We start from the raw sequence: 25,524 nt of genomic DNA on the forward strand, positions 1-25,524 counted from the left end.
ACTGACATAAAATCTTCAATAAACTTACTTATGTATTTGCACATTTGCTCGGCAGTAAAAATAACGATAATTGAACATAATGTCCATTTTTAAAAAAGTGGATTGTAAATAGTTGACAAAAATATTTAGGGCATAGAATGTATCATTTACAAATATTTTATCACATGAACAAAATAATTTAAAATTTGAAATTATAGAGTAAAATAAAATATTGTTTGTAAAGTCTATATCGAGTAAAAATCTTCATTTTCTATTGTTGTAACCTTCCAATTTTTAATTACTTCGATGAGTTCAGAAATGTTTTTTCAGTTTTTTTGGTAACTTTGGATAAGAAAATCGACGAGTCCAGTACAAACATTGATATATATTATTTACATTAGTACCAGTAAATTATTTAGATTGTCGGGATATTTTTGGATTTCTTTGTTGATAATTTTTGACGGTCTTTCCAATTCATCTTCACATATTTTTTTTTAATTAATTTGAAAATTTTTTTATTTCTAACACATTCGGGTTTATTTTTGTGATTATGTAAGCTCTCATGTTTTACGATCATTTTAATGTCACGACCAATAAAAATTTTTGTAGTGCACTTTTTATCGACACGTTGCCATTTATAGGCGTCTAAATATTTTATATAAGCTTTATTACAAAATTTAAAACTTTTATATAATATTAACTAACTTTTTCTTTCATTAATGACGATTTTAAAATTAATTTTTAACACAAGGTGTATGTATAATGCAAGACGCGAATAAAACTACAACTGTCACTAAATGTTGATTATTTTAACACAAAACATATTGTACAATATTGACTTTTATTTCTAATAATACCGATGTACCTACGTGTATTAAAATATGTATCTTTTTGATACAATTTTATAAATTATATTGATTAAGATATATGAAAACTAATGTGATAATATGCGAAAACTATGTACATTATATAATAATATGTTAGGAGTTTAAGATGTTTGGTATAGTTGGAGAATTTAAAGTTCAAGTTATTTGTTCATGTAATGCTCTACGACTACGAGTACTGTTAAGTGAATTAAAAATTAATTTTATATTATTTTAAGCCTTTTATATTTTGTTTTTATTAAAATAAATAATTTAAAAATATTAACCGACGGAATCAATAAATAAAAATCTTCGGCGAAATCGATAGCCGGCAGAATCAATAATATATAAAAAAGTTTGGTGGAGTCGATAGTCGACGGAATCAATAGATTTTTACAGGTAAATAGGTCATTTCGGCGCAATCGATATACGCCCGAAATGATCACTAATCTCGTACTGGATAAACGACCAAAGATGTGGAACTGACGTAATTTTTTCTTGAAGGTTGTCGTACACATTCTTTGTGTAATTTATGCATCATGGTTCATCAAACATGTTCATCCCCATTTTTTATTTAACAATGATTTTATTCTAATTACTGAAATTTTTTGTGAATGCTTAAGAAGTATTTTGTGATGACACAAACTTCTGTTTTTCATATGAGGACTCTTATTTTTAGCTGTAAATCATTTTAGTGGATAATTTTTTTGAAAGTTTTTAATGTTCTTAATTCAAAATTCAATTGAGTGGTTTCTCAGTTATCAAAATGTTTATACTCATAATAATAGCTCTTGAAATGGATTATAAAAAATTACAATTTTCAAATTATCATATTCCCCCCCCCATATTTTTCGAATCCAAACTTCCAAATTAAATAACTCTAAAACTGCTTAAATTAAATTTTAACAAATTAAGATTTTCTAAGTATCCAATAAATAGTTATCTCCACGGGAAACTTCTTCAATAGTACAATAAATCTCAGGAATTTTAAAATATGGTAGTTAAGTAAATTTAAAAATTTTAAAAATCAAATTTGAAATTAATTTATTATTAAATGAAAAAATAGCGGACATCATACACTTAGTGAATCAAACGGTATATTATATTATATTATAGTATTATACCTAAGTATAAGAACGTCGAGACATCGAATAAATTATATTAAAATATTAAGTTATTGCAGCAGTGTATCGTCGTAGTATAATCAAAATAGAAAAACTTTATCATAGAATAATTGCATTGCATACGTCTGACAGTGTATGCTGTATGGTGTATACGAGTTATTATAATGATATAATATATTACGATACTGGCTTAACAGCTGATAATGTGCGCATAGCCCGACGTTTCCGCGTGGACGGTTGATGTCGTGAATGTAAAAAACTTCACGTGGGTAAGCTGTAGTATTTAGAGCGATCATATCCATATGGCCCTGACTGGCACGTTTCCAGAGGGTTGTACGTACATAATAATCACTTATTGGCATTATTACTATCATAGTGTAGTCTGCAACGTATATTTGGTTTCTTTAGCGCAATGGACTTTATTATATGTATACAGTATAATTTTTTTCCCAAACATGCCAGCAATAGTCTAGGTCTTACACTTTAGGAAAAGGGTATGATGATTTTTTAAATTTCATGAACAAATTATTGATATTATTTTGGGAAAATTGAATTAGGCATTATGAGCTTAAAAACAACTATATTTTTACATTTATCGAGATTTTCTCTTACGCGTATGATATAATAACCATTCTGTATCTGCTTACAGATGCACGTATATTATCACAAACTAATATAATATATTTTGATAATTTTTGAGCTTTGTGATTTCATTATTTTATATCCCTTTTGATGTACAAATAACATCTATTACAGTTCACAATATAATGTTATACTTTTTTTTATGCGTTTTTCAAAATATTTATGGCGTTATGTTAACACGAGTGTTTAACGGGGATACAGATAATATAACGCCATATTATACGAATATATAATATAAAGATTGTAGAAACAACAGTGGTACTGAAGTAGGCGAATAATAATAAAAGTATATTATTATACTTTTATCCTCGTTTATTGTTACAAACAATATTTTTATTTTTCTATTATATTAATTACATTATTATTCTATACCAACTCATTATAATTAAGTAGTAATTATTAATAATTAAACGATTGTCGCAATTGGTGCTTCTTGACGGCTCGTTAAAACACAATCATCATTTCAACACAATAATTTAACGCCATGCACATTAATTGCATGCAATGTGTGTATGTGCTAAAAGTAACGTTTGTAAAACTAAATTATAATAATACCGTATATGATGTGCGTAATAATAATAATAATAATAATAATAATACGATTATTACTCGGTCGCACCCACGTCAAATCACCTGTTGGCCGTTAGAGAGTTAATCATGAATGTTAACTTATTTCTATTTCGCTACTCTTCATAATAAAATTACATATTGTTACCACTCGTACAATATGATACGTCTTTAAAATTATATATAAATTGGATAAAGGCTTAATCGTATAATATAATAATATATAACAAACTACGCAGTTGGTACGTAGACTGCAAATTATATTCATGTATGATATGAATATTAATTTATAAAAAAATTATAATAATGCTTAAAACGTGCGTTTTTCATTGAAAACGATAAATAATAAACGATTTGGTGTATATATAACAATATACCTGCTCTGTGAAAGTGCGTACTTTGTGGTAGGATTCGATATCTATTATTTATATATGTTTTATATTTTTAAGAACTTTTATTCTAATATAAATTTAATAACTGAAAAACAACTCGTTCAATTTTAAATTAGTACATAGGCAAACATGTTTGGTGAATCACTCTGTATTATATGCTTGTGATATTCGGACAAGGTGTAAATATTGCGTACACAAAGACTGTTGTGAATATCGCATATGTGTACCCAATCAACGTATATAAATATTATTAATTATCAATCATTGTTTTTGATCGGAAATCCAATCTCATATTTATTTTAGAGTCAATAATAATATCGCCATCCTATAATTATATATTGTCTTATTATGTACTTGTACGTGTACAATCATCCAAATGGCCTATATTACATATTGTCATGTGTATATTTAATATCACAGCAACCATAGAATTATAATCTCGTTAGCCTCAATGCAGTGATGCGGCTGATGTGTATGTTCACGTTTTAGGTGTAATGGGAAGTCGCGTTGTTCATATTGTTTAATAATTGTGTTTCCACGGAAGTCCATAATACATTGAAAATATTTTTTCGGGAATGAATATTCAACGAGAATAAAATTATTGCTTTACTACAGAGATGACATAGTAATAATATTATTGTAATACATATCACGAGTGACGTACTTGAATTTCGACTTAGCCTAGGTAGAATAAATTAGTTGTGTATAATTATTTTTGATACGGAGGGTAGAAGGTCTTCGACTTTTTTAATTTATTTTTAACATTTTTATTTTATTTTAAAGTACGCCTTACCTGCATTTGTGTGGATGGATTAATTATGACTTACGAGTTAGGAACATTATCTGTGTTCGAATTATGTGACAATTTTATTGTTTCAAATACATTAATAAATTGTTATTAAGTATATACAACCATAATTATTATAGATACATAAAAAAACCAAGGCCTGAAAGTCCTATTTCCAAATGTGTTGCAGCGATAAACTTATCAACCTCTATCAGCAATAAATACGCCAATGTGTATTAAAAAGTATAAATATATAGTGTTTGCAGAATCTGCCGTTGAGTATTGACTTTAAGAGATAGAAACAATTTCTCAAGTAGAACCCAGAAATCCGTTGCTACGTATCTATTAGATAATATTATATAGGTTCACGTCCCAATAATTTAACGTAATAAGTATTTATCGACTTCAAAGAATAATAAATAAGTGTTTATATTTGATTGTTATATTTAGATCGTACTTACCTTACTTGATAATTATTACTTTAAGAAAACAACAATATTTTATTTATCTTAAACATTTTAAATCTACTTAGCTATAAATGTTGTGATAAAAAATTTATTTAAAGTTACATTTCTCAGGTGCTCCTTGGTTCGTCAGCAATCAGTCCCTTTATAATGATTTGAAAATCCCAACTCTTCCTGAATTAGCCTCTCAATCTTACAAAAAACTACACACAGCCACAATTAACCATAAAAATCCACTTATCTCCAATCTACGTTCTTTAACCATTGCAATCAATCCACTACGTCGATTAAAAGGTTGCTGGCCTAAAGATTTATTAAACATTTAATTAAACTAACCAATTGATGAGTTATTAAATTTGAAGTGGTGTCACCGGACTCCTCCTTCTATCAAGTCTACATGTCTTTTGTTTTCTTTTTAAGCCTTTCATAATTTGCTTATTGTATAATAATGTATACAGATTGTAAATATTTTTTTAATAGAAAAAAAAAAAAAAAGTTACAATTATACTTAAGATATACTTACAATATGTATATATTCTTATACTCTAGCGATGATAGTTGCTTGGTTCAGCCGTTTAGCGTTGAATAGATTTCGAGATTCGTGGGTGTAGATGGATGAAAATTGTATCCGCGGATATTTAAATACCCATAACTTTATATTTTATTTTAGGTCTTTCGGTAGATGACAGACGGAATGTTGGCAAAAACATAAACGCTTTATTGTTTATTATAATAGTCTACTGATGAATAATATACATTTGGCACATTATTTTTTTTATTCCACCGAAACGTAAATGCGTTTCTTAGAGAGGAAAATTTAGGTTAAAAGCTCGCTGAATCCAAAATTAACCGTTAACTACATAACCATTTTACGAGTAATTATATTGTGCCACTGCAAACCTATTACCACCTCAAAAGTTAGTGGAGCTCATTGCATGACCGATCATCGTTTAATAATACAACTGTTGTACTTTTGTAGGTAATTTGTATAACGATATATGACTTTTGTAAGATATATTAAGCTACAGATTGGCTCATAATTAATATTTGATATATACTTGCGAATCGCAGCGAAGTCAAAACGTAATTTAATCGATAATTTTTTATTAATTTACTAAACAGACGCAGCGTCACCCTTAATATTATATTTTCATAAATTCATAATATTATGTATAAATAATGTATTTTATCGAACGTGTTGGGCATCTATATAATTTTAATGTATGCTTAAAACGTCAAGCAATTTCTTTGAGCAATTTTATTTTTTTTTAGTGAGTACTAAGTATGTAGATGAGCCATAATATAATGAAAAAAGTTTCGAAAATATATTAATTATATTTTGGAAATATTTAGTTTAATGTGTAGTTACATTGTGACGTGTGTTTCTGTGTAAACACACACGTTCAAAACCTCTTCTATGTCTCCTTACTGCGTCATTGTCGTTTACATCGGTTTTCTGTTAATAATTTATTTAATACCCAAATTAATTGAAATTTTAATTTGTTAACATTTTTCAGTGAAATATTTGCAATGTACTCGATATTTCTAAGTATTATGAAAACTATAGAAGTTAAATCACTTTCCATTTTATATTGATTTTAAACATTTAAGGTTAATTTCGCATTATTAAAACTATTCATTTTTTTAAATTATTTATATATATGTATAAGATTATTCAAACCACAATAAATTTTATAACATAATGACGTATAAAATAAAGAGGCAGTTTTAAATAATCGTTTTGGCATATTTAGACGTATTTACCGTTTTAATATCATAATACTTCGGTTATTATGATATTCAATTGGTTTGTGTTACTTATTTCAAAACAATTTCTATAATTTAATAACAATTTGCTTATTTTATCACATTAAAATAAATATAGATTGTAAATAATAATAATAAAAAATATATATAATATATAAAGTATTTGTTATTTTTGTAGTTAAAAACAACAGTATATAAATATATGCATATTTTTAGAACATTTTTCGTAGGTTTTTATTTTGGTTATATCATAACTACGTAATATAATATATAAATTTAGATAGCTTAAAACATTTATTTATATAATATAGTTTATGTAATAATTAAATATTTATTAAATAATTCTTTCGATCATTAAACTTGTGCAGTATCGTTTGTAGTATTCTGTCAATATATAATATTATATACCTAAACGTAAGAAATTCATCCAGTTGATGGATTTTTCATTCAATAATTTATTGATTTCGTTTCCTATACGTTTTCATAAGAATATTACTGCTTTCTTTGTATAACATTATCATAATACATATCTGGTAAAAAAAAAAAAAAAAAAAAACTATTTAAAAATCACGCAGTGTGATTAGTTAAAATGTATAGAAATCAAATTATCGACTTAAACTAAAATTACAATTTTAATTTAACTAATATTAATTAATTCTTATTTTATTATTTACTTTTATTTCATTTATATTGTCTTTACAACCTCAAATTTATTTAAATGTGACGCAAAGTGCGAATAAAAGGAAAATTAATTATTTGTATAATTAAAATTAAAGCAATAAAACCCTTTAATACAATTGCTCTTTTTGTGTTTTTAATAAATTAATATGAAAATAAATTTACACTAAATTTCATTCGAATGGCATTTACTAAGAAATAGTGTAAAAGAAACTAATGTAGTGTAAAATTTGTTATTCGTTTTTTGATATTACGAATCTTATATTTGATAAAAATGCAAATTGATACGTTCATCGTATTGTGAAAATAATGTATACATTAATAATAATATTTATAAAGACATAATATAAACTTATTATTTATTCGTTAGTTAATTTTTATAGTTGTGAGTTTGTACCTTGTGATTGTTGTCTTGTTATAGTGCTATACGAGTGTAATATTCCGAGTTAACTATAGATTCAATGTAAACAAGCATAAAAATCACTATACACATTTACAACATATTATTTTAACGCTTAAGGACAACAATGAATATGAAATACAACATATAACTATGTCATTATCTAATAATTGTTATAAGCTAAAAAAAAATTGTAGGTATAGAACATATAATGTTGATCGTCGCTTAAATTTTTTGTAAACATACAATTTGAGTATGCAGTTAACATATTTTGAAGGAAATTACGCATCAGAAATTTATGGAATGAAAGACTTATGAATTTTCAAACATAATATAAAGTGTATTAAATTATTTGAAAAAATTATTGTACTGTTAAATATATCAAAACGTTTTTGTATTACGATGATAAACATAGATTACATTTTTATCGAATTTAAATATTCATGTTTTTTAATATATTTATATGAATATAAATATTAATACTAATAATAAAGCATCAATAATGTGTACCTATAGATAATTTTTAAAAGAACAAACATGAGTTTTACTCTCATCATATTTGGGGATATACTTTATATTTTTTAAGTACATAATGTCTTCTTAAAACTTTATTTAAACTTAGAAGTACTTATTTACAACTCCCTGCTTAGTATAGTACTTATTATAGCGCCCATCAATAACATTATGTTCATGTCAATAGATTAATAATTTATTTTCATTGGTATAATTATATTTTATCCTGTAATACTATTTATACATGTTAATTACAATAATTTTGTTGACAATTTCGATTAATTACATATTATCATGATGCATTAATTTTTGTACTCTTTTCATAAAATCATCTTTCTGATTAACTTATGTCTTAACTATAAATGCTAAATAGACAATTTTTTCATGTTTGATCGGGAGATAATATTTTTGTCTTTTGATATTCTAAGAAGAATACACATCATCTAGTAAGATTAATGTCATAAACCACGTTTCCTGTCCGAAGTTTTCATTTGGATTTTATTTAAAAATAGATTTTCGGGTGGAAACATTCTCCCACCGCAGAGGACAGTGCACTGCACACGCCGTCTCAACCGAAACGCTATATTCGCAGTCTGAACGTGTGATTGCTACAGCCTAGACGTATTGGGAAACTCGCATTTTCTTTTGATCTTAATTTTTTAATTTATCTGCAAGTTCGTCTCATTTTGAACGTTTTCGTTTAATTTCTTACTTCGATTTAAAAATTATAATTCGAAAACTCCATTAACATGGCAGACGTAGAATATCAATTTACAACCACCGAAAGAAAAGTCAGGAAAAGCAAAAAAACTACTTCATCAAATAAGAGGAGAGAGAGCAATGATCAGGGCGAAGTTACCATCACAGAATTGGATAAAGAAAACGTGTATCCATCAGAAAATGGTCACGATGACAAGAGGTATTTTCCGAGGCCCCCTAATCTAATTAAAAAAAAAAAAAAAAAAAAACAATAATAACTTAAAATCATCTTAACTTATGGTTTAATCCATTTATTTCAAAAAATATAACTTAATAAATGTATGCTTTTATTACATTTTCGTAAACCTGTTGAATGGTTATTTTTTTTTTATTGCATTCATTTTAACACTGTTCTTTTAAGTATGAACGGAAAATACCTCTTGTTTGACAAATATACTATTGGTAAGAAAATGTATTATATTATTGTTATTATAACATTATAGTTCGTTATATAAACGTATAATTTATAAAAATTTTAAATTAATAAATAATTCAGCTTAATAACGTAATGACAAAGGAACTTAATCGTAGTTTTTAAAAATGTAAATTTTTCACCGGTTATAATACATTTTATAATTACGGCTAAATGGTAATATTTTTGCGAAAAAATTCTGAATAAAAGTTGTCATGTATATTGTGACGAAAGATAATACATCGAGTAAATAAAGGTGCAATTAATAATAATTAATTTATGTATTAGTGCTAAACTAAACACGTTACATAGCAAATAATATCTTTATGACAAATTATGGATTGTAATATAATTATGTCAGTAATATAAATTAATGATTAATTGTATTAAATAATATAACTATTTTTTCCATAAATCTATGACTTACACACTACTCTTGTTGCTAAAAATGTTTTCTTTGAAACCAGTTTAATTATGTACAATAATGAAACATGCATATTAAAATCAATTGCATATATGTTTGATAAAAAAAATGATTTCTGCTAACTTATTATATTTATTTTGTATGCAACTGATTTAAAAGCGTTTGTTGGAAAATTTTTAAATTAAATATCCACCTAAAGTTACGCCACAATATACATACGTAGTCTTTTCCAAATATCATGTATAACTGTACTATACTCGAAGTTTTTTTACAGCAGAAACTAATTATTTATCATATACATATAAACAAAAATATGAAAATCATTTATTACATATTTATTAAAAAAATGTTTGTTTTTTAAACAAAAAATAATTTTTATTATTTCAAATTTTTGTGATAAATGATACATTATATAATTATTGTTTAATTAAACAAGGTCGATCTACTTAATAGATATTTATTCATTTTTAAAGTGTATAAAAATAATTTCTAGCTTACATTTTTCATTGACATTTAAATTTAAACATGATTATTTATTTTCTAGGTTGGAAATTAGTATTAATAAGATTAATCTACTAGGTCAGGACTATCTTTGTAATAAATTAGCATGTGACAACCATTTCAATATTAGTAATTTAATTTAGAAAAGGAGTAGTATACAATTAATATAATTATCATTGAAATGTGGTAGCCGTAAATTTTTTATGTTAAGTTGTAAACACGCTCAGATTTACAAATGACTTTAAACGACACAAACAATATTATTATCGGTTACTTTTTATGGGAACTTCTATTCCGTTAATTATAGCCACATATCTGGTTATCTATCTGGTAATGAATAAAATGTAATCTGTGCAGTCATGAAAATATAATAATCGATTTTTTTGTGAAAAAATTAAATATTGAGTAATCAAGTATTAAGATTTTTCAACAACCATATTAATCATATTTTATATTTTCGAGTTCGATGTCTGTATATATATATCAAACTATTATTAAAGGGTTATTCACTCCTGTAAAAGGCGTTAGAAAAGCCGGTGGAAAGTAAATACATTTTTTTCACATTTTTCTCTTCATTTATTATACGCTCTCTGTTTAAATATAAAATGGTTTCGGTCCATAAATTTCATATTCGAAATAGACCGTGATGCATTAAACAGTGCATAGTAATTAGCTATTAATATTCCGCATGATCGTAAAAATAAAATAAAAATGCATAACACAATGCGACAGAATTTTTGGTTTAGAAGAATTAAAATCAGAACAACGTCTGACTTGTATAAAAAATATTCTATATTTGTAGCCATTCCTGTTTATTTTTTAAAAATATTTTTATACTAGCTACATATTAAAACTAGTTGCTGACATATATCTGTAAAGGTCATATAAACGTGGTTAAATACTAATTGACAATACAATGTCTTTTCCAGTAATAACTTTTCTGAATTTATTTTTCTTTGCATAAACTCCATTTAAAAATTTTAAATAATATTAATGCTTCATCTAATCTAAAAATAGCATTCATTTACTTGTAATGTTGTACTAAAATTATTATAAATACATTTTTTTTTTTTTTATCCTAAAGATCAATGAGTCTGTAGTAAGTAGTTTTTTAGGTTCCGAATGTAACGAAGTATGAATGACCTATACGAGAATGTGTGATTTTTATTTTCAAAAAACATTTTTGTGGTAGTAAAAAAGATTAAAATGTTTTATGTTATCCCTTTATAAAATAAAAATTATACTCAAATATGATACAAGTAAAGTAATTTTTAAAAAAATTCAAATATTTTCAAGATAAATATTTAAAATATCGTATTATTAGACAATAGATTGGTTATTTGTTAAGTTAAAAGATATTTAGTATAGATTTTTGAATTAAACTTAAATATTTTATCAATTTATAATCAGTGTGTTATAATATTTGAATTCATTTTGCCTTTTTTATTAAATACTAAATTATTCTACTTATTTACAATAAAAATTAATAGATTTTATACATATAGCATTATTCCAAGGTTTATTATCTTTCTAAACTAAAAAGAGAAACGTAATCAATATGTTAATTATTTCCTATTGTGTCTTATGATATTATTTTTGATATTACAGACATAAAAATCTGCAATTAATTTAACTTTCACTAACAGTTTTGTATTACTAAATTTAAATTTAAATTTATTTTAGACAGTTAAGGTAACATTAGTGTAGGTTTGAATTAACTTAATAATTCAATAATATTTTTAGTTAAAATAGTAAATAAAATACTAATGTTAAATTGATTTTATAGAATTCTTTGAAATTAATGATGTTGGTTTATTATTTATAAATAATAAGTTTTACATGTGCATTTATACACGTTAATTCGACACCAGATGTGAACGGTAACTTCATAACATTGAAAAAATAACAATATCGATTCATTATATAGATTTATTTTTTAACTCGTAAAATGCCATCTAACCAATATCAATAATATTAATTTAGGTGGAATATATTTTCATAGCTTCAGTAGATTGATGAAAAATTATTTTCATTAATATTATGTCGATCAAATAAAATAATGTGGGAATGTATGAAGTCCATAATATCCAAACTAATGTTAGAGAACACTTTTTTTTTTAATTGAGTCACTAAGAGTGGTAAGAATGTTTCTAGATGTAGGTTTATGATATCTATCATATTTAGCTTATGACAACATAGGTTATTTTGACGATTTATACGAAAATAAAAATTGATTCTTTGAACTCCACGACCTCGATGGTCGCATTTGAATTTAAAGGTCATACGGCACGACCAATGTACGAGTAATTCTACCATCGCGTGAAAAGACAATATTTTATGCGGGCGTGGTGCCTATAGGTACCTATTTGTTGGCTTGATTATTTTTTTAGTAAATTGAACAACTCTTGACATTTTCTAAAAAGCTCTAAAAAGAAAATTGAAAGTGCGACGAATTCATTAACTTCATTTCAAAGTTACCGAAAATATTAGGTGAAACCGACAAAACCAATAAATAGAACAACATAATACCCCCTTGTCAGGGTTACACATTGCTTTAAAAAGTCTACAGACCTTAGAGTCCAATTATAATTTTTATTAAAAATAAACATGATGGATGTTTAGTAATTTGGTAAGGCTCGAACAATTATTCTTGGAATAATATTTTAAATGCTTCGACAAATTCCATTACATTTAATCCTCAAAACAGTATTATTAATCATACACACATTATTTAGGTTTACTAAACATCAGTAATTCATTAAATAATAAACAAGCGATTAATATCCATGTTAAGCATTTTGCATATACCTACTAGATTATTGAATCAAATATATTTTATAATATTGTTTATTTAAAAAAAAAATATATCTTTTGAAACCAATGATTTATATAAAATATTATACTTTTATATGATTATTAATTTATTGTGGTATTTATTGTGATGAAAAAAAAAATAATTTGTATAGTTGAATCGATTAATCATATTTAAACAAAGTTTAAAAATCCACTTACTCGATAATAAATTGTTTTTAGTAAATTATATATTTTGATTTTTTTTTCTAGTTAATTTTCAGTGGAGAATATACTAAGGCTATGAACAAGGACTGGCATTCCGGTCATTTCTGTTGCTGGCAATGTGATGAATCGTTAACAGGACAGAGATATGTGCTCAGAGATGATCATCCATATTGTATCAAATGCTACGAATCTGTATTCGCTAACCCGTGCGACGAATGCGACAAGACCATCGGGATCGACTCTAAAGTACGTCCGTTGACCGTTTTGATTTATAAGTCGAGTTATTAACCCCATAACATAACCTGTAACAATATTATATATTACGATTTTTTCTTAGGATTTGTCATACAAGGACAAACATTGGCACGAAGCTTGTTTTTTGTGCAGCAAATGTCGCGTCTCATTGGTGGACAAACAATTTGGATCAAAAGTAGAAAAAATCTATTGCGGAAACTGCTACGACACTCAATTTGCTGCTAGATGCGATGGCTGTGGAGATATATTCCGTGCAGGCAATTTATGATATTAAATTCCATTACAAATAATCGCGTTGGTACCTGGTTATACACGTAAAAGCGGATCAGTTAATTGTATTTAACATTTTAATCGGCGCACAATATTGATAGTAATAATAATAATAGTAAAAGTAAACTGAAAAAAAGAATACGGGATTAACTGAGTCTTTGGTTTAAAATCATTAGCAAATTATGTATAATATTTTTGTTGCCACATTTTTCATTTCAATTATTTAGTCACCATTCAAGCTGTTTTTGCCCATAGGGTGGTTGGTTATGATGTTTAGGTGTATTTTATAGTATCAATTATAATTATTCACTACGATTTATTGGCGTATAGTTTAATGAAAACGCATACCCGCAAGATATTTTCATAAAACCGTGTTTCTCATAGTATTTTATATTATATAGTACGATAGGACATGATTCATTAAACATCTAATTCCACTCATCTTGTCACTTTAATAATTTAATTCTTAAACAACACAAAATATATTGATCGGGTTGGTCAATAATCCATTAATTCATTAAATATGTTTTCCAAAATACGGTTGTCTATTTTTCGTAGAATTTGTGTAATTCAAGCTTTCTTATACTAAGTATAGAATGCCTTATAGGACCTTACGTATATTGCCCGCTGTGTTCGTCTATCGCGATTTCCGTTATCATACTTACTAATATTATGTGTTGTAAATTGTTGTTATCTTTTATTTTTATAAACATATCAGTTGATGTATTTTACTCTTATTATTTATCAGTAATCTCTTATATTATATCATTATGTTGTGTTGTTTTATTGATGTCAATTGGCATTAATTATTATTTCGTTATTGCATATAATAAAACACATATATTGATGTATATTATAAAAAATCTAGTGTGGTAATCATCCGTGGCTCAGATGTGTTAACAGTTTTAGAGACATATCCACTTAGACATGTGTCTCGTTGAATTAGATTATTTATGCAAATTATTCACGGTAATATGCTAATGGCTCGATATCGTGATTTTGATTATTATTTGATAGACTCTTAAATTGTATCATGTTAAAACTTAATATGTTCTACAGTGCGCGTGTATTTTTAATGGACTCGTTTTTTTTTTTTTTTATTAGTCTATTACACGTTTTAAACAATTTAAATAGTGTTCAGTATATAGATATACATTTCAAAATTTTCTATTCGTACATCGAATTTGTATTTATATTGTACCACTATCAGGACTTCATACAATACTCTCGTAGACCGATTTAAATTCAAATTTATTATGTGCTCTCTTTTTTGACGTCATCCTACACGGTGGTGATGCGCCAACAGAGATTCGTGAAACTATCAGCAACAATTTGTTTAAAGAAAACATGCACGTGGGAGCTGCGTTTGTCGACGTTCTTCGATTCGCGTGTGTTGTGCGAGAGTGAAAAAATACACGTCGACACACGGCACTGTGCGTTGATTAAAAAACACCATTCTTATATTGTATATGCACTGTAATGGTGCAGGTGACATCATCGTCCAATATTGCTGCATCATTAACGTTTTATGTATTTTCTTCTCGATAAGTCGCGTGCATTCAAGGTCAAAATGATAAGTCCACACGGTTTGACGTCCGTTGTAGGTACATAATATTTATTATATGTATGTTTTTGTTGTGATCACGGGTAACATTCCGGCACATTGTACTTAAGACGACTTGATTATTCCAGTGTAAGATACTGTTTTCGTTAATCCAACGGATAATATAAAGTTCCACAACATAAGCATTTAATTTCGGGATAATGACATATATAGAAAAAATGGACATGATATATTGTAATAAATGTATAGGTTGCTATTAAAAGCACATCAATATCTTATTTTGTATGCATCCCACAACACTGATTAGTTGTTCTACTTCTCATTCATTTGTCATGCATAGATACATATTATTAAACTCGATTATAATATTTATTTTATTATCTCTAACCAATGGCAACACTATACATAAATTAAAAAAACATTCGATATTTGTGAATCGAAATTCATGTGTGAGCTATTCTATAACTATAAGGGTTGAAAAAAGTAGTTACACAGCCTTCCTGAGTTCTAAGGAATATATTTTTATAACTTTAATTGAAAACTTGTAGTTTTTGAGGCTATAGAAAAATAAGAAAGAAAGAAAGAAAGAAAGATAGGTAAATTTTTATAAAATATGTGGATTATATTGACCACTCATGTGGTCATATATTAAACTTTTATAAATTCTTCGTTATTCAATTTTTTACAAACTCGACTGGCATTACCTCGAAAATTTCCTCATCTTCATGTTTAGCGATGGGCGTTTAACTTTTAAGTATTAACCTAGGTGCCACAATGTTGATTTTGCGTAGTGGAATTTTACTACAATGCTCGTTGGATAAAATGAGGCAGTAAATTATACGGGTATCACGTCCTACAGGTCGACATATTGTTATAATATACTATGATGGATAATAACTAATTTCTGGTCATATTGTAGAACCGCCTCTAATAATGTCGACTACGGTTCCTGGTTCCGACGTATACGAATTTTTATCTTTATGGGTTTTTGATCACTACCTCTCTCCACCTCGCAACTGAAAACGATATCTGATGATGACAATATCAATATTATAATACACCATAATAATAATATCATTATCTTCGTGCAATGGTTGGAGGTGTACCTATATCAATATAATAGTATACTTACACCGTGGGCAGGTCGGAAAGGTCACCCGGTGTCCTGGCGGCGGTGGGGCGCGCGCACTCGAGGGAGGGGGAGAAATAGGTACACCAAGTATATTCGTCCGGACACGGTGCCCGTCATCGTTTGTCACGCGCTTTTGGTTCAGTACCAGTGCAAACATGTCCGTGGACGTAATGACCAGCAAATTTGGTAACATCACGCTGAAGACCAGCACGCCCAAAAAGGATCCGGGCGACGACGATGTGGCCATTCTGTCGTCATTTCTACCGGAATACTTGATGAGCCCCGCATCCATAACGAAAAACAAGGCTTTTGAATGTTCGTTAAAACGGGACTGCAGACTGGGAGATCCCAAAGCCACCCCTCCAGGTAGAACCACTGTATAAATATCTACTCGTTCGATAATTAACCCGTTAGCAGCCGTCACTCTATCATAAATAGTCATATAAAAACTGATTTTGTTAACCTTTGGTATGACGACTACCAGTCATCTTTTTTTTTTTAAACAAAATTATTATTATTATTATTTTATTATTGTCTTTAATTTTTTTGACATCATTTATTTTTACTAAATCGATATGCAGTTTGAGAAATCTGCAGCGTGTTAAATAATATATAATAGGATCATCAAAATGCAGTTTTTAATCCTTGCTACGAATTTTTTAATTTTTTTTTGTTTTTTTGCTTGACCATCAATTTTGTACTATATAATGCATGATTAATAAATTAACTCTTTCCGATGACTAATATTACACTCTAAAATGAAATTTATTTTTTTATCTCATTATAATATGACGTATGGAAATCACCATATATGGTGGTTATAATAATCTTAGCCATCTGTTTTCTGTACATGATTGGATACCTATTAACATTTCACAGTATACGTATATAATAGAATTTATACTATGTAAATTTTTCTTTAAATTTACGATTCTCTTCACTAAAATAAATCTTTTTACGTTTACTGGTAATTTTTACAAGATGTCCAAACTTAATTATGTATTTTTTTTAAATTAACAAAATCAACTAAGTTTTGTGTACGTGCATTAAAATAAATAGAAATTATGTAGTAATTTACTATGAATTTTATAGAATAGTAAAGAGACAGGGGTAACTCATTAATATGATACGTACCAAGTTAACTTATCAACACTTTAAATTCAAGTAATTAAAAATAATTTTATTTATATTTATTTTGATATGTATAAAAAAATTTAAAAATAAAATTCTGCATCAGATTATAAAATCAACATAATTAGTTTCTATTTCAAAAATTTTTAATATCGCATTTTAGAAAACCATAGCTCTAGTTCTAACTATTTTATTTTACAATTTTGTTTAAAGTTGTATCATATATTATCATATTCAGTACCATTGAGTACTAACTTAAAATTAAGTTTTTTATGGTTATGTTTATGTATAGATAGTTTCATAATCTACCATAAAATTACCGTTAAGGAATTGTATTTTTATAGCTAGAAAAATATTGAATGACTGAAATGTTTAATACGCTATTAAATATTTGAAACTTATTATGATGTTAAAGGTATATGTTTGTTTGTAATTAATAGATAGTCTTTATAATTATTATTAAATTAAAATCAACTTGATTAAAAACCAGTTAAAAAAAAAAATCGATGTACTTTTTCTTTAAATATGTATTTCTAAACAATAATTTATTGCACTTTTAATATTTCGTGTACCTATATAAAAATACACTGATACATATTAAGTGTAGGTTTAGATAATGATAAGAAAATATTAGAATTGTACTATTATCATGTATTTACATAAGTATTGTTATTGTTATTTTAATACCTATTTATTAATCTTTAATGGTTTATATCTTGCTAAAAAAAAAAAAAAAAAAAAAAACTTTCTTTGAAAAAGAAATGCTGTTAAAATCGCTCCAGCTTGGATTTTATCGGTTTTTGAAGATAAAACATTTCTCAATTAATTTTAGGACATTAATCGTCTGTATAGGAGTGGCGATTTTCAAATGCAATCGCCTGAATTTCCTTTTAGATGTCGATCGTAAAACCTTGGCGTGCAGATTTTCAATATCTCGAATCAACGGCGAGTCTGGTCCCGTGGGCGTAATTTGTGTCCTTACCATTGTCTCCGTTCGTACCTACGTTACATATATCCGTTGAAAAAACGTAACAATTGCAGCGACCATCATTATCGTACATAATATCCGGGGAACAATAAATACACTTAATCGTTCATTCTGTGTATTTGCACTTCGTTAAGTTCACCAGATCGTATAGAATATATATTTTTCAACAGCCTTGATCCGCATTTTAGCATAACTCTAAGGTCAAGTTAGCGAAATTAGATCCCGTGGATGTTTCTAAAAGGAAATAACTGGTACTAAACGACGATGATAACTGCAGATATAGTTATTAATTACATGTTGGTCAGTTTAAATTTCATTTTATTATTATTATCATAACGTTTTTTTCACTTTCATCGAAAAGACTCGAAAATTAATAAGAAAAAAGAAACACTAATCCATATATGCACACTATCGTGACCATCCGCGAATCGCAACATTTATTATTATGATAGTACATGCCTCAATGTAACACTTAGTCGTTTTGAATCACGAGTAACTGACAACGAAATTATAGTCGTGGTCAAGATGGTAAAATATTAAAGAGTGCAATGTTTACGTCTGTTTATTGTTGTCGAGATGAGTAACAACTACGATTATGACTTAATTGATTGATCCGTCCGTGGGTTTGAATATGATTTAGTTTGACAATGACGGTCTGTAGGCGAATATGGAAAGTGAGAACGAAAGAGAAAAAAGTCATGTATGAGAGAAAGATTAAAGGTACATCGTCTTTCCACAATCACATCGATTGTTTTAAAAATTTTATTTGATGTGCAAATCATTTATAAATTATGCATTATGCGTATTGTTTTGTGCAGTGTGAAATCTCGATAGCTTTTTAAGGGTGGGAGTTTTCTATTTTTCATTAGTCATACATTTCAGTAATTTTAAATATATTATTATTATTATTATTATTATTTATTAAAATTAATTTGGTGCATTATACTTGATATCTGATACATTAAATGTTATATTATTTTATTTTAAAATATTATTAAAGCAATTAATACGACAATGTTTTTCTTGTATATGAACTAATTGCCTCTTCAATGAATTTTTGAATTGGATCTCATTTACCTTTAATACTTATTTTCATAGAATATCCTAATGTGTCTTGACCCAAGTTTGGTAAATATAGTAGATATACGTTATTGAAACTCTGATAAAATATGTAAATATGAGTTGACAATGATAATAATAATAATAATGATATATTTAAAAATCTTAAGAGTATTGTACATTTAATAAAATATATATTTTATTTATTATTGTATTTGTCCGTGGCGCGGGAGAAAGGGAGGTTGATGAAATTAAAGACGGATATTTGCTTTCTGGATTCAACATTATTTAAACGTGTACGGGTTTAAGACTACGTATGGTAGTCGTCTCGTGATACAAAAGAATAATTCGTATTTATCGGAGAAGTATAAACGGTAAAAATAAAAAAATTATCTATCTGTCCGTGGGACGACAATCGCGTAACTCATACTCCGTTCATTTCACTCCGCTACACCGTGGGAGCGAAGGACCCGCGGAAGAAAAAATTTCGACAGCGCGAATCGGAATTGTTTCCACGTCCTATCGGTTTAAGCGTCATCTCTGCGTAGGCATTCGTAAACAGCGGTGCTACAAGTTCGATTATAAGCATTGCAGTGGGCGATTATCGTTAAACACTATCATAAGATTTAATTTTTTTCGTCAGTCGTCGTATATTGCATACAATATATTTACTCGTATATTAAATAAATACAGTAAACTTGATCTATCTATGTAGAAGGGGAGGAATGATCAATGATATATTATAATAACCTAGACAATAAGTATGTATTATACCAGTGTTAGATTAAAGCATTATAATATATGCAATGACTATTTTTTTTTTACAAACGAATAACATTGTTTCAAGATTTGTTTCGCGATAAATAATAAAATCAATTTTTCTTAGGATTTGATAATTTTTTCTGACCAAAAAAATTCTTAATTAATCAGGCATTTTTAAATTACATTGTATAGTGGTTTCAACCTAAATATATGAACATAGTTTCTGAAAACTAACTCCATTAGATTTCATTTACTGCAAACTACTAAAGATCTCATTAAAAATTTCCTTAAATGATTTTTAAAAAGTTAACCAATATGCATTTATAGATTTAAAACTGATAGGATAGACTTTTTACTGCCCCAAAAACTTGATATCTTTTGTATTTACTTTGAAGTAAAAATATTAAACAAAAAAAAAAAAAAAAATGAAAATCATAAAAATATGTTTAATTATGCGGTTAATTTGACTAAATGTTTTCATTGAAATAATATTTTATCCTCGTTTATGATAAATTTATTTATTTTTTTTAGATACAAATACTCATGTTCACCATTTATTTTTGTTTAATTTCATAATTGAAAATGTAGTAAAAACGGATTTAATTAGTATTGGAATTTTGTCAAGACAATGGGCTAGAAGTTATACTGATAACGGGATAATATTCCGGTTTTAAAAATTGGGCATATTATATGATTTAACATTATTTATTACAATATATACCAAGTACCAATATAATATATTTGAGTCATACTAATATTATAATACAAAACGGCAAACGCATAGTATATTGACAAAATACCATTGACGTGTTTTGTGATATTTCATTTTTATTCATGTATATTTATTTTTTCTATCCTCAGGAACAAAAAAGATGGAGTACAAGACCAGACAGTGGCATGAGAAATGTTTCAGCTGTGTTGTGTGCAAGTCGGCTATTGGTACCAAGAGCTTTATACCCAGGGATCAGGAAGTTTACTGCGCTACTTGCTACGAGGAAAAGTTCTCGACCCGATGCGTTAAGTGTGACAAGGTACCATGCTATACAATAACAAATTATATTGAAGCAAAAATTTTTTTGCACTACAAAGACACTCGCCCGAAATTCATTTTTTCCAGTCGCTTATAAATATTATATTAATATATGTGTATTATGTATAATGTAAAACTTATTTACTCATATGATCATCAATATATTAGGACCCGACCATAGTTTATTTCGATTCTATATCATAAAATCGTCACACAATATTCCTTAACATTCTATTAATAACATTTTTGAAAATGTATGAATTAAATACACATTTTTTCTTTTCATTATGATTAATTCAGAAAAAAACAGTTGTATGACTTGATGTGGTGTACGTTCAACGTTCTGCGAGTGAAGCGTGGAATCGTACTGGTCTTGCATTATGACTTAATGAATTCTTTTTGCAGTTTTTTAACTTTTCATTTTACTGTTTTTTTTTCTTTTTATTACCATCCTAGCAGGTAGAAAATCACTGAATTGTATCGATGAAACATAATTGGCTATATTTGACTATTTAGGTAGCATAGATTTTTGGAGGAACAAAAGATACTGTATTTTTTTACCATTAAATATTAATGATTGAGAACAAAAATAAAAGAAACGTTACCAAATTAATATTTACTTGATTGAAATTAATTGTATTTTATTAAAAAAAAATTTAAAAAATTATATATATAATATATAATTATGTGTAAATATCTTTATATTTTAACTAGTATATAAAAACATTAAAAGCCACTATAAAATTTATTTATATTGAAAAAACCAAACACGCAAATGAATAAGTGCATTTTAATTTTCTCCTGTCATTGATTTAGTAGTTTTTCCTGAAGTATATACTTGTTTAGTAATTATTACTGAATTAATTTCTAATATTTCTATCGAGGAGATACATACTTATGGTTTATAATATTAAAATACTTAAGTTGGTAGATGAACGTAGAATTTAAAAATTGAATTAAAATTTATTTTAAAACCCTTTAAACTAGTGTATGTATAGTCTTCACAATATTAATTTATAATATACATTTACCTACATAATATTATTATATACCTACTATGTTTGTGTGCTGTAGATTATCACTAGTGGTGGTGTGACATATAAAAACGAACCTTGGCACAGGGAATGCTTCACGTGTAGCCATTGCAGCACGTCGTTGGCTGGACAGCGTTTCACGTCCAGAGACGAAAAACCGTATTGTGGAGATTGTTTCGGAGAGTTATTCGCCAAAAGATGCACTTCATGTGTAAAACCAATTACAGGTACGTAAACATTAAAACTCGTGTCGCGAATTTCGGGATGGTCGTAAACAATATAGAAGAAAATTGTATAAACATTGTATAAATATTTCTGACTCAGGATTCCTTTTTTTTCGCACAAGAAAATATAGTTAAAATAAAATCAATGATTAATTAATAACTCATGATGTTCCTCTATACCTCAAATGAGTAGAAATAACACCAAATAGTGCAGGTACCTATACTCAAAGGTAGATAAGACAATAACTATTAACACTTCTATATACTATTAAGTGGACGATAATAAATTTTCTTTAGCTATACAAAGATTTAAAACCAAGATAAAAGGTCCACAATGTTTGTAAAAATATAAAGAAATTATATAAAAATAAAAATAAAAATAAAATAAAACTATAATATTATCAGTTAATAATAAATTACACGAAGGTAATTTTAAACTTAGGTATTTATGGTTGTTGGAAAGGAGGGACTAAGCTAGTTATTAAAAAAATGTAGGGCTCAAGCTCCCGTTGACGTAATTCACCATTTGTGTCTATAATGAACACTGATTATAGTAATATAATATTATGTTAAACCCTTTTAATAAACCGCAATCTGCAATACTTTGCGAAATTCACGATATAATATTATATTATAACATAATATTATTAAAATGTGTCTCATGCACGTATTGCCCCACAGGAATCGGTGGCACTAGATTCATCTCGTTCGAGGATCGTCACTGGCACAACGATTGTTTTATCTGCGCCTCCTGCAAGACCTCACTGGTTGGTAGAGGCTTTATCACCGACGCCGAAGACATAATTTGTCCGGAATGCGCCAAGCAGAAGCTCATGTAAACTCGTCGCACCTAATCAACATGACCACCATCACCATCAACCCTGCACTACATCGTATGACTATACGTTATGTTTATCAACGCCATTTTAACGTTACTATATTATAATATGATAATGCAATACATACACGGAAAAAAAAAATTGTAAAAAAATAATCTATCGTCTTTACGGCTTACGCGAGGCACTTTTTAACCCATCAACACACCTCTCGATGACGACGCAATGACGGAAATATTTGTTTGTCTGTTTAATATTTTTATATCCGGCACCGGATCCGCGTTATTTATTTATTTATTTATTTATTCATACGTTTTTAATGTATTGACACGTGTGCCTTAACGTTTCTAAAGTATATCGTATCAGTATATAGAAATCTATTAGATATTGATAAATATTTATATATATATATATATATATATTAATGTAAACCCACATAATATTCATAGATAGATTTATATTTATTTATATGTAAACTAACAAAACAATTTTTATGCGTAAATTACGTACATACTTAAAATTGTTTAAAAAAAAAAAAAATAATAATAATAATAAAATTTATGTAGTCACTAACCCCCCCCCAGCGTTTGAATATTATAACTATAACTATATATTCATATAAATTATGTTTATTTAAATGTAATTTTGATTAAGTTATCCAGCATTTAAGTTACATAACCACTCTTGTTAATTTATTACTCAAAAGTATTATTATGATTTTTTTTGTGATTAACTAGTCAGGTCTTGTTAAAATGTTAATATAAATATTATATTATTATATAGATTTATATATTATATTATAACAACCTTATATTTTTTTCCTTTAGGTACATAGTATAAATTATGGCCTTATCAATACCGTCCCTATCCCTGAAGTCCTTCAATAGTTACAATATTACCTATTTTATCTTAGAAGTTAGAATAACATACAAGGCACTTAAAATGAATTATCGCTAAATGTTATTACGTTTTTATTTTCAATATAAAAATCAAGCACAGTGCTGTGAAATGTCTTACCTTATACATTTTAATTATTGATAAAATAAGGTGGACTAGTAAATTTATACCATACACGTATACATAGAAATATATATATATATATAGTATTATATTAAACAATGTATAATCAACTTAATTAACTTAAACTCAGCTAACCGAATTCTCGAAATCTGTTTCGACTCACACTCTTAATACATAATATTTACAACCTATTTTAATACTATACAATAATTATTATTTGTACACGATATTATTTCTGTTAAATATATCGTTTTGTAATCTATTTATTTTAGTAGTTAAAATTATATTGGTGTTATATTTCGAATATTTTTACCTTAGTAATTTTTATAATAATGCAAAAACTATAACTATAGAAGTTATTACAGTTGAATCATTTGGTGCTATGATAATAATAATAGTAATAATAATAATAACAGTAATTATAATACTGCTATATCGCACACTAATCACGTTGTTTTTTAAAACAATTTAGTGTAGACTTAAGTTGTATTTTTTTTTTTTTTTTTGAAAATGTATACATTTGGAAATTTTTAAAATCACATTTTATGAAAATATATTACCTATGTTATCTATTGTTGACTCACACAAATCTATTATTTTTTTTCTCATGTTACATTTCCAAGTAATCCTTTCATTTATAATGATTATACTTTTTTTTTGAATCAATATTATGTATACTTTATTTATTTTAACATGGGCACACGAAATATTTTACAATAATACATTAAATGTTCACAATTTTTTGTTTAAAATAAAATGCTCTAGTTTTCTGGTTGAAACAAAGATTTTTTTTGATTTAAAAACCACTCTAAACATAAATAATGTTATATTATTATGTATTAAATACATTTTTTGAATACATTTATTGTTTAATAATATTTATATTACAGTATAGCGTTAATTATTTAAATCAAAATAATTTTCAAATT

The 25,524-nt window shown here is 26.9% G+C and overlaps 1 protein-coding gene across 6 annotated transcripts in view; it reads left to right on the plus strand.

Annotated features, from left to right (window-relative positions):
* LOC112597848 (four and a half LIM domains protein 2) overlaps positions 1-24,005 on the plus strand; it is an 87,803-nt gene extending 63,798 nt beyond the window's left edge. For 4 of the 6 annotated variants that reach the window (XM_025344080.1, XM_025344079.1, XM_025344081.1 and 1 more), the window contains 5 exons: positions 13,336-13,536; positions 13,628-13,802; positions 21,313-21,482; positions 22,556-22,742; positions 23,421-24,005. In XM_025344080.1, coding sequence (XP_025199865.1) covers positions 13,336-13,536; positions 13,628-13,802; positions 21,313-21,482; positions 22,556-22,742; positions 23,421-23,578 — 891 coding nt within the window. In that variant the 3' untranslated portion in view covers positions 23,579-24,005. Of the gene's footprint in view, positions 1-8,751; positions 9,096-13,335; positions 13,537-13,627; positions 13,803-16,651; positions 16,878-21,312; positions 21,483-22,555; positions 22,743-23,420 lie in introns of those variants that run through there. The other 2 variants (XM_025344083.1, XM_025344084.1) reach the window with 2 other exon arrangements.
* The last annotated feature ends 1,519 nt before the right edge of the window (positions 24,006-25,524 follow it).

Source organism: Melanaphis sacchari, unplaced genomic scaffold (genome assembly GCF_002803265.2).
Source record: "Melanaphis sacchari strain LSU unplaced genomic scaffold, SCAv2.0 Contig43_pilon_pilon, whole genome shotgun sequence".
Taxonomy (NCBI): Eukaryota; Metazoa; Arthropoda; class Insecta; order Hemiptera; family Aphididae; genus Melanaphis; species Melanaphis sacchari.